The sequence below is a fragment of the Hypanus sabinus genome, chromosome 12, assembly GCF_030144855.1.
Source record: "Hypanus sabinus isolate sHypSab1 chromosome 12, sHypSab1.hap1, whole genome shotgun sequence".
In the NCBI taxonomy this organism is placed as follows: domain Eukaryota; kingdom Metazoa; phylum Chordata; class Chondrichthyes; order Myliobatiformes; family Dasyatidae; genus Hypanus; species Hypanus sabinus.
Genome location: NC_082717.1, coordinates 86,303,167 through 86,315,380, shown reverse-complemented (window position 1 = coordinate 86,315,380; position 12,214 = coordinate 86,303,167). Strand labels below are relative to the sequence as shown.

Sequence of the window (12,214 nt, the reverse complement as noted above, 5' to 3'; positions counted from 1 at the left end):
CCTTGTCAACCAGAGTCTCTAATCCTGCCAACCTTTACCCTTCACTCTAATAGAAACATGCTAGTTCCTAACTCTTTCTATCTCACTTTTGAAAGCCTTCTATTCCCCAGATGTCCTCTAACCAACTAACAACCTTTCTCACTCAAGCTTTGCAAGTTCCTGACCAATGATATCAAAATTAGCCTCTTCCCAATTCCAGATATTATCTATGAACAGGTATAGATGTGGTACATTCTTTACTCATCTAAGTCATTAATATAAATTGCCAACATCTGCACTCTTAACACTGATCGCTGCAGCATTCTACTGGTTACAAGTCACACACCTGAAACTGACTTCCTTATCTCATATCAATACTTCCTCATAGTTAGCTGATCCTTTGCCCATGCTATTTTGTAATGTAACCTTTTTTTGTGGCAACTTGACAAGAACCTTGTGATAATCCAGATACATTACATCTATCAGCTTCCCCATGTACTCTGGCTGACATCTCCTCAAATGACTCTAATGAATTTGTAAGACACAATCTCCTCTTCATGAAGCCATACTGACCCTGACTGACCAAATTATGCATTTAAAATATTCTGCTATTACCTCTATAATTGGTCTGAATGTTCTTCCAATCACTACACGGTCTGTAATTACCTACCTATCTCCTCCAGATATTTGTGAATAAGACATCATATTAGCATATTTCCAATCTTTCAATGCCTGTTTTGAATCTAAGGATTTTTGTTTGATTACACCAATTCATTCATTATTTCTGTAACCACTTATTGTTGGAAACAGACCTTAGCCCTAATTATGCTTATGATGTATTATTGAATTTTTTGCAATATTGATTACCATAAAAACTGAAATTAAATATTTGTTAAATTCTTCTGCCATTTCCTCAGCCTCACTATTACAGGGTCCGATGCTCATTTTCACCCCTCTCTTTTTCTGTTCTTAAACAAGCACTCATTGCCATTTTTCCCATTTCTTGCTTGTTTTAGTTTTTTAAACCTTAAAAATTATTTTTCCTCATTGATTATTTTATTTATTCCTCATTTGCTGAATTCTGAATTCATCCCAATCTTCAAGCCAACAAATAAATTTTGCTCCCTATACCTTTTGTCTTAATATCCTCTTTAACCCCATTGGTTAACTATGGTTGTTTTAATCCAGCCTCCTCCCAGCTTTAAAATCAGAATTTTTCAGCTTATTTTCTTATTGTTGAGAGCCATTAATCTATCTCTTTAAGTTTATGCCACTACTTCTCTATTACATAGTTGACTAATCTATTTGTCTAGTCACTTTAGTCATCTCCCTCTTTGTTTTTTGTAAATACCCTTTATTTAAGTTTAACACAATTGGGTGCTAAGTTCAATAAGGATTGGTTACTAATAAGGATATCCACATAATATTGATGTCCTCACATTATATTCTATCTGCCACTCACTGGTCTTTATCCCTCATGAAGCAACTTCACATCCTTCTCAGTGCTCCCAATCCCACTTCATTTAGCATCTACAGCAATATAGGAAATAAAATATTTACCTCCTTCAGTAATATTGTGATATCAACCACCTATGCTTTGAGAGGTTGGTTATGACTAGACTAGACTCCTGCATCAGCAAGGATCTGGACCCATTGCAATTTGACTATCGCCACAATAGGTCAACGGCAGACACAATCTCAATGGCTCTCCACATGGCTTTAGGCCACCTAGACAACAGAAACACCTACGTCAGGATGCTGTTCATCGACTATAGCTCAGCATTTAATACAATCATTTATTTCCACAATCCTGATTGAGAAGTTGTAGAACCTGGGCCTCTGTACCTCCCTCTGAAAATGGATCCTCGCCTTCCTAACTGGAAGACCACAGTCTGTGCGGATTGGTGATAACATAACCTCCTTGCTGACAATCAACACTGGTGCACCTCAAGGGTGTGTGCTTAGCCCACTGCTCTGCCCTCTATGTACACATGACTGTGTGGCTAGGCATAGCTCAAATACCATATATAAATTTGCTGATGATACAACCATTGTTGTTAGAATCTCAAGTGGTGTCAAGAGGCGTACAAGGGTGAGATAGTGGTGTGGAGTGGAGTGGTGCTGCAGCAACAACCTGGCACTCAACACCAGTAAGACGAAAGAGCTGATTGTAGACTTCAGGAAGGGTAAGACAAAAGAACACATACCAATCCTCACAGAGGGATCAGAAGTGGAGAGCAGCTCCAAGTTCCTGGGTGTCAAGATCTCTGAGGATTTAACCTGGTCCCAACATTTCAATGTAGATATAAAGAAGTCAAGACAGCGGCTATACGTTATTAGGAATTTGAAGAGATTTGGCATGTCAACAAATACACTCAAAAACCTATAGTTGTGCTGTGGAGAGCATTCTGACAGGCTGCATCACTGTCTGATATGGAGGGACTACTTCACAGGACTGTAAGAAGCTGCAGAAGGTTGTAAATCTAGTTAGCTCCATCTTGGGTATCAGCCTACAAAGTACCTAGAACGTCGTTAGGGAGCGGTGTCTCAGAAAGGCAGTGTTTATTATTAACGATCTCCAGCATCTAGGGCATGTCCTTTTCTCACTGTTACCATCAGGTAGGAGGTACAGAAGCCTGAAGGCACACATTCAGCAATTCAGGAACAGCTTCCTCCCAACTGACATCCGATTCCTAAATGAACATGGAATCTTTGGGTACCTCCTCACTTTTTTTTAATATACAGTATTTCTGTTTTCGCACATTTTTAAAAATCTATTCAACATATGCAATTGATTTACTTGTTTATTTATTATTATTACATTTTATTTTTTTTCTCTCTGCTAAATCATGTATAGCATTGAACTGCTGCTGCTAAGTAAACAAATTTTACGTCACATGCTGGTGATAATGAACCTGATCCTGTTTCTGATAAGGCCAAAGGCTGGAACTTCCTGATGTGAAAAGTTGAAGTTCCACAATGAAAGAAAAGACGGGACTCACAAACTACCAACACTAGGTGGAAAATTGGTGCATCAGTAAACTGCACAGACTTTTAGATTTGTCATACGGTATCATGAGCATGATTCTATTTTTGTTTACCAGGAGGAAAATTGGAATGCTCGGCAGCAACTGCAGAGTTTAACTGAAGGTGAGTTATAAAATTTGCTTCCTTCGCAACACTGAATGTAAATATTGAATTTAGAATTATGCATGAATAATTATGCAATTGTAAAGTAACCCACCAAACCAGCTACTTACAAGATGTGATATTCTCAAGGAGGAGGTGCTTGATATCCTTAGGCACAGAACAAAAACAATGGATTTCTCTGCATTTTCGATAACTCTCCTCCCAGACCTATCATCGATACCTTTAACTTTTAGGTTCCATTTCTACCATGATATTTCTGGAAAGAATAAAAATTATTCAGTAAACTATCAGACCAGCAGGGAAAGTACATGACATATCTTCCTCACTCACACATACTCATTAAGTAGTAAATCTCTAACACAGAGGGACTTTATTCTAGCTCTTTGCTATGACTGTTCACCCTTATTATCTTTTGTCTTCCTTTGCAATTAATCATTTTCCTATTTTCTCCAATTACTTCAAATAGTAATGCTCTGGCAATCTGATTTTAACTCTAACTTTAATTATGAATATCGGTAATCTCTTAAATTCCAGAACTAATCTATAATTTACTGATTTCATTTCTTACCATTCTTACCATTCTTACCATTCTCAATTAGCAATTTCTGAATTAGGTGAACTTTTAAAGGTTGTACATGGTTAAGAGCCTTGGCAATCTTCTTCATTTAAAATTCCTGTTAGAGAAACCATTTTAAAATTTTTTCTTTCTTCTCTTCTAATATTTGTTTATTTGTATATCTGTGCACTCGTAATGCTAATGTGATATGGTAATTTCCTTTGGGATCAATAAAGTATCTATCTAGCTATCCATCTATCTGATCCTGGAGGTATGTCGGAGTGAAACAACTTTAACTTATCTTTTTGTTAGCTTGAACAATAATTTAGATGTGCTCTGTATTTAATTATAATAATACTGCTTTTGAGACTTCTGTCATAATTTCCTTTAATGTTGTTATGTTTTCATTTTGAAATCATCATTACTTGATTTTCAAATAATTCTCATAATAATCCTAATCACCTTCTTTCTCACATAATTGTAAAGTTTTTGGTTTATTATGATTTCCCTTCCCAGTTTCTTTCTTTCTGCATCATTTTGTGTTCTGTCCATTTCCCAGGCACGTGAACCTCTGAAAGTTTCTGCTCCTGATGCCTTTTCTTTTAGTTTACAGGAACCCATAAATCATAGTGTTCCCCAGAAAGATTTTTTCCCTTTTGGCAAGTAGAATTCTGCCCGTTAAAGATATAAACTATACATTGCATTAAATTCTTTTCCATACCCCAGCCATTGATCTTCTGCTATTTTAACCATTGAAAGAATTTCCCAATTTACAGTACCATAAATAGTGTCTCTCTATTCAAAATGTGTCAGTTCTATCTAAATCAAGAAGCAGTCACCATCTTACCTTTCTCCTTTTGAAATCTAACTTGACAAATTATGATCACCTTTTAGATTAATATTCACTCATTGTCAACTAGGCTTTCTCATTAATCATTCATAAATATGTCATGACCTAATCCCAGGCTCATTCACTGTTGTCTAGGACTAGAAAAAGTCTTGGCTGTATATAGGTGAGAACATTGTGTTCAATAGCCTTAGCTGAATACAAATTCTGACTGGGCTTTTGTTTCCTGTGTATAAAAGCCTCTATTAGTCCTTGAGAAAAATCTATGCCATCTTTCCCCTACCTTTATATTTGATCCACCTCAGTTAAGATTCTGTGCTTACCATAGCACTAATTTTTTCCTTATTAAATTCATAAATTATATCTTCTGTGACTGTGATCATGTAATTTTGTGTTGTTTATTTTAATCATTGATGAATATTACTGTTGGGCAATTCCAAGAGTTCTAAGAAACATACAATATTTGTGTGAAGCTGACTGAAGCCATATTTTGTACTAATGAAAATAAACATTAATTACTCATACAGCTCTTTTCTATTTTGGTAACTGTAAGACTGTAATGTGAAAGTAGGTACACGGATTTTATGAATGAGTCAGAAGACTCATTATGAATGAGCACATTAAACATTTATTTCCAAACAGTGAAAGATTCAACTAAGCATCCACCCCCCCCCCCCACCGAGTTACACAGACTACAAAACTAAATATTCAACAAACAAATACTTAACTCAGAGTGCGCATGGGCTCCTCTAAGTCCGAGGCATGCTTTCCTTTCTTTTTCCATCTTTTTATTAATATCAACATATTAAGATAACAAATATTGATACATAATTATAATGTGTAATATATAAATACATTATAATAAACATAATGTGTACAAGACAAAAAAACTAGGTATAACAATATAAAAAAAAACAGAAAAAGAAGAAAAAAATTATATACCCCAAACAAAAAAAACTACTCTGTCAAGCTAACCATTAACTAAAAAGAGAAAGAAAAGAAATACGGGCTGTTTATAATATCTGAGAAAAGAAAAAGTATCATAAATGTCATCAACTCCGATCCTCTCTACATGTATATAATCAGAAACAGAAAGAAATAGGTTTGGAAAAAGGTCAAACTACATCATATGAAAATATTGAATGAATGGCCTCCAAGTCTTTTCAAATTTAATAGAAGGATCATAAATGACGCTTCTAATTTTTTCCAAATTTAAACATAACATAGTTTGAGAAAACCAATGAAATGTGGCAGGGGGATTAATCTCATTCCAATTCAACAAAATAGATCTTTTAGCCATTAATGTAAGAAATGCAATCATCTGACAAGCTGAAGGAGATAAATTAATTGGCTCTATCATTGGTAAACCAAAAATTGCAGTGATGGGTGAGGTTATAAATCAATACTGTAGAAATAATATCGAAGACACCTTTCCAATATTTTTTCAAAGACGGACATGACCAAAACATATGAGTTAGTGAGGCTGTCTCAGAATGAACTCTGTCACATATAGGATTTATATGGGAATAATAACAAGCTAATTTATCCTTGGACATATGAGCCCTGTGCACAACTTTAAACTGTATCAACAAATGTTTGGAACATATAGAGGATGAATTAACTAATTGAAGAATTTTTTTCCCATTTCTCAATAGGAATAGTAAACTTAAGTTCCCTTTCCCAATCAGTCTTAATTTTATAAGAAACCTCTGAATGTATTTTCATAATTATATTGTAAACATTTGCTATTACACCTTTCTGAAAAGGATCTCCAAACTACCCATAGAATCCAGATTTGGAAAGGTAGGAAGTACAGTGTTTAAAAAGTTCCTAATCTGTAAATATCTAAAAAATTGGGATGTAGGCAAATTATATTTATTAGATAATTGTTCAAAAGACATGAAACAATTATCCAAAAATAAATCAGAAAATCATAGTATACCTTTAGTCTTCCAAGCTAAGTAGGCTTGGTCCATAATAGAGAGATGAAAAAAGAAATTAGATATAATAGGAATTGCTAAAACAAATTGATTCAATCCAAAGAATTTCCAAAATTGAAACCATATGCATAGAGTGTATTTAACTATCGGATTGTCAATTTGTTTATGCAATTTAGAAAAAGCAAAGGGAAGAGAAGTCCCTAAAATAGAACCCAGTGAAAACTCTTGTACTGATTTGTTTTCCAAATTTACCCAATGAGGACTAAAAGATAAATCCAAATCCCATAACCAGCATTTCAAATATCGGGTATTAATTGCCCAATAATAAAATCAAAAATTTGGCAATGCCAGTCCACCTTCCTTCTTAGACTTCTGTAAGTATCTTTTACCTAACTTAGGATTTTTATTCTGCTATATATATATGAAGAGATTTTTGAATCAACATTATTAAAAAAGGATTTCGGAATAAAGATTGGTACCGCTTGAAATATATATATAAAAATTTGGGTAAAATAATCACCTAATAGCATTGATCCGACCTATCAGTGACAGAGACAGTGGTGACCATTTAGTAAACAAATGTTTAATCTGATCAATTAAAGGTAAGAAATTAGCCTTAAATAAATCCTTATTTTTTTTGTAATTTTAACCCCTAAGTATATAAAGTGATCAGTAACTAATCGAAAAGGTAAATTTCCATAAATTGGAACCTGCACATTTAGGGGAAACAGTTCACTCTTATTAAGGTTCAATTTGTAATCAGAAAAATTACTAAACTGAGCCAACAGTGATATTACTGCAGGAATGGGTTTCTTGGGATTAGAAATGTATAATAACAAGTCATCTGCATATAATGATAACTAATGTATATCCATCCCACAAGTAATGCCAAAAATGTTAGGTGATTTTCGAATAGCAATTGCTAATGGTTCCAGGGCAATATCGAATAGTAATAGACTAAGAGGACAACTTTGCCTGGTACCCCAAAATAAGCGAAAAAAGGGAGATCTTTGGTTTTTAGTAAGAACCAAGGCTACTGGAGTGTGATATATCAATTTAATCCAAGATATAAATATCGGACTAAAGTTAAATTTCTCACGCATAGTAAATAAATATGGCCATTCAAGTCTATCAAATGCTTTCTCAGCATCTTATGAAATGGCATATTCTGGGGTGCTACATGAAGGAGTATAAACATTATTCATTAATCTCCTAATATTAAAAATTGAATAACGGTTTTTAATAAATTCAGTTTGGTCATCAGAGATAATTTGAGGTAATACCTTCTCCAACCTGGTCACCAGTATCGTGGAAAAGATCTTAGAATCTACATTCAACAGGGATATCGGTCTATAGCATGCACAATCAGTAGGATCTCTATCCTTTTTTAAAATTAAAGAAATAGAAGCTCTATAAAATGATTGTGGTAATTTACCTAATCTAATTGCTTCTTCAAAAACCCAACATAACCAAGGAGAAAGAGTAGAAGAAAAAAACTTGAAAAGTTAAAACATAGAAAACATAGAAAATAGGTGCAGGAGTAGGCCATTCAGCCCTTCAAGCCTGCACCGCCATTCAGTATGATCATGGCTTATCATCCAACTCAAAACCCTGTACCTGCTTTCTCTCCATACCTCTGATCCCTTTAGCCACAAGGGCCATATCTAACTTCCTCTTAAATATAGCCAATGAACTGGCCTCAACTGTTTCCTGTGGCAGAAAATTCCACTGATTCACCACTCTCTGTGTGAAGAAGTTTTTCCTCATCTCGGTCCTAAAAGGCTTCCCCTTTATGCTTAAACTGTGACCCCTCAATCTGGACTTCCCCAACATCGGAAACAATCTTCCTGTATCTAGCCTGTCCAATTCCTTTATATTTTTACTAGTTTAAATAAGATCCCCCCACAATCTTCTAAATTCCAGTGAGTATAAGCCGAGTCGATTCAGTCTTTCTTCATATGAAAGTCCTGCCATCCCAGGAATCAATCTGGTGAACCTTCTTTGTACTCCCTCTATGGCAAGAATGTCTTTCCTCAGATTAGGGGGCCAAAACTGCACACAATACTCTAGGTGCAGTCTGACCAAGGTCTTGTACAACTGCAGTAGAACCTCCCTGCTCCTGTACTCAAATCCTTTTGCTATGAATGCCAACATACCATTTGCCGTTTTCACCGCCTGCTGTACCTGCATGCCCACCTTCAATGACTGGTGTACAATGACACCCAGGTCTCGTTGCACCTCCCCTTTTCCTAATCGGCCACCGCTCAGATAATAATATGTTTTCCTGTTCTTGCAACCAAAATGGATAACCTCACATTTATCCACATTAAACTGCATCTGCCATGAATTTGCCCACTCAACTAACCTATCCAAGTCACCCTGCATCCTCTTAGCATCCTCCTCACAGCTAACACCATCGCCCAGCTTCGTGTCATCTGCAAACTTGGAGATGCTGCATTTAATTCCCTCGTCTAAATCATTAATATATATTGTAAACAACTGGGGTCCCAGCACTGAGCCTTGCGGTACCCCACTAGTCACAGCCTGCCATTCTGAAAAGGTCCCGTTTACTCCCACTCTTTGCTTCCTGTCTGCCAACCAATTCTTTATCCACATCAATGCCATACCCCCAAAACCATGTGCTATGAGTTTGCACACTAATCTCCAGTGTAGGACCTTGTCAAAAGCCTTTTGAAAATCTAAATATACCACATCCACTGGCTCTCCCCTATCCACTCTACTAGTTACATCTTCAAAAAATTCTATAAGATTCGTCAGACATGATTTTCCTTTCACAAATCCATGCTGACTTTGTCCGATGATTTCACTTCTTTCCAAATGTGCTGTTATCACATCTTTGATATCGGACTCTAGCATTTTCCCCACCACCGATGTCAGACTAACCGGTCTATAATTCCCCGGTTTCTCTCTCCCTCTTTTTTTAAAAAGTGGAGTTACATTAGCCACCCTCCAATCCTCAGGAACTAATCCAGAATCTAAGGAGATTTGAAAAATTATCACTAATGCATCCACTATTTCTTGGGCTACTTCCTTAAGCACTCTGGGATGCAGACCATCTGGCCCTGGGGATTTATCTGCCTTTAATCCCTTCAATTTACCTAACACCACTTTCCTACTAACATGTATTTCCCTCAGTTCCTCCTTGTCACTAGACCCTCGGTCCCTTACTATTTCCGGAAGATTATTTATGTCCTCATTAGTGAAGACAGAACCAAAGTAGTTATTCAATTGGTCTGCCATGTCTTTGTTCCCTATGATCAATTCACCTGTTTCTGTCTGTAAATGACCTACATTTGTCTTGACCAGTCTTTTTCTTTTCACATATCTATAAAAGCTTTTACAGTCAGTTTTTATGTTCCCTGCCAGCTTTCTCTCATAATCTTTTTTCCCTTTCCTAATTAAGCCCTTTGTCCTCCTCTGCTGGTCTCTGAATTTCTCCCAGTCCTCAGGTGTGCCACTTTTTTTTTTGCTAATTTATATGTTTCTTCTCTGGACTTGATACTATCCCTAATTTCCCTTGTCAGCCACGGGTGCACTACCTTCCCTGGATTATTCTTTTGCCAAACTGGGATGAACAATTGTTGTAGTTCAGCCATGCGATCTTTAAATGCTTGCCATTGCATATCCACCGTCTACCCTTTAAGTATCATTTGCCAATCTATCTTAGCTAATTCACGTCTCATACCTTCAAAGTTACCCTTCTTTAAGTTCAGAACCTTTGTTTCTGAATTAACTATGTCACTCTCCATCTTAATGAAGAATTCCACCATATTATGGTCACTCTTACCCAAGGGGCCTCGCACGACAAGACAAGTTCAACTTGAACGACAAGTTCAACTGTATACCCATATGGACCTGGTGTTTTTTCGGAATTCATTGAGGAAATAACACCTTTTATTTCTGCATCTGTAAAAGGAGTTTCTAATGTTAAACGTTCTTCAGGTGATAGTTTCGAAAAATTCAATTTCCTTAAAAAAATCATGCATGGTATTGAGATCAAGAGGAAATTCAGAGTGATAGAGAGAGGTATAAAAATCTTGAAAAGATTTGTTATCTCATCATGATTAACTGTGAAATCACCATTCTGTTTACGAATCTTAGTAATTTGACGTTCAACCGAAGCAGTCTTCAGTTGGTTAGCTAACAGTCTGCCCAATTTAACACTGAGTATATAAAATTCACTTCTAGTTTTCATGAAGCATGCTTTCTCAATGGTTCTTCAGCGCTGGTCGTGATCTCAGTGTGAAGCGCGTCCTGGGAACAGAAGGAAGGAGACTGTGTGTCCTGTGCGTGCTATTCTTATCTCCCAGAGGTGCCTGCACCTGGGCACACAAGACAAGCTGCACCTGCACCTGGGCACACAAGGCAACCAGCAGGGAAAAGTGCTGAATACTTCAAACAGCTCACACAATGAAAGCGGCTTTTAACCAACAAGTAAACTAACCCCCACATAACAGCTACCCCTTGAAAGATGTGACACGATGATAATTCGTCCCTCAGGCTAGTATGACCCTCTCAAACACCCCTCTAAACTACATATAAAACACCAAAGTACAATACCCAGACCTATAAACTCCCCAGTGTATTACAGTAGTCCTGCAGCCTCCTTGCAGCCCCAAAAGGCCATCAACCTTCACCCACTTAACCTTATCCACCAACTCTCAGATGTGATCACCCAGGTGAGTGATGTTCCCCAACTCGTCAGGAATGTAGGTGTATAGTACAAGTGCTGCCTTTGTTAGCTAACAAGTAATCTAAGGCCATTGATACCTGTTCCCAGGACAATCTGACCGTACCCTGCTGGGAAAGGCTATCATCCAAAACCTTCCTTCCTCTATAATAGCCCTCTTACTCTGCAGACCAGGTGCTCATCCTGGGCACTGGGGTAGTATAGGTAAGACACCACATATCCAAGATATCAGCAGCTGCACTACCCTGTGAACTTTGTTTTCTCGAAGGGGGCCTATTATACCAAACCCTGACCCATTCCTGATCCTCCTCCCAGGAGGGGAGGAGGAAACCGTGGGTTGATGTCCGCCAAAGGAGGTATGGGACCAAGTGATCACCAGCATGGCCTGTAATGTTTCAGGTACATAGGGGAAAGAGCAATTATTTTGAGGGAGAATCATAGAAGCCCACTCTTCCCTCTCTTCCTCATCTTCACCAACCCCCATCCATGCAGTGGGGTCATCACACCACTGCATCAAGGCTTGGACCTTAACGGAATCCGGCTGGCAATTAGCCCTCTGGGCAGCTTTGTTAGTCAACAGGCTATCTCCGTATTCTTGTCGCTAGCTCTGTGGCCCAGATCTGGGCCAACTGCAGATCTTCCCCATAGTGGAACAGTACTGATTTAGTTCCCGCAACTCATTCTTAAGGCCCATGATCATCTTGTGCTTGCGCCTTACGATGACTGTCCTTTCTCCTGGGGAGACCTAACTAGTCTGACCAATCTACAGGTGTCGCACAATCCATCAGTAGGTTGGTGAGGCTCTCAAATCCCACACTGTTGTCGGTTCACCCTGGGACTCAGCATTGCTCATACAGTGGGATGGGAGCTCCTCTCCCTTAAAGATATTCATCTTCTGCTCATTCAACCAAACCCTGCTTGCAATGCCAAAATGGAACGTGGAAGCAGGTTCACGGGTCTGGTGAGTGAGACAGAAGACACTGATTACTAATCAGCATATTAATCATTTATTTACAAACAGTAAAAGATTC

The 12,214-nt window shown here is 37.5% G+C and overlaps 1 protein-coding gene across 2 annotated transcripts in view; it reads left to right on the top strand.

Annotated features, from left to right (window-relative positions):
* The window catches only part of adgb (androglobin), a 226,354-nt gene that overhangs the window by 90,130 nt on the left and 124,010 nt on the right, over positions 1 to 12,214 (top strand). For both annotated transcript variants that reach the window (XM_059986363.1, XM_059986362.1), the window contains exon 15: positions 3,084 to 3,129. In XM_059986363.1, the coding sequence (XP_059842346.1) occupies positions 3,084 to 3,129 (46 nt within the window). The remainder of the gene's footprint in view (positions 1 to 3,083; positions 3,130 to 12,214) is intronic.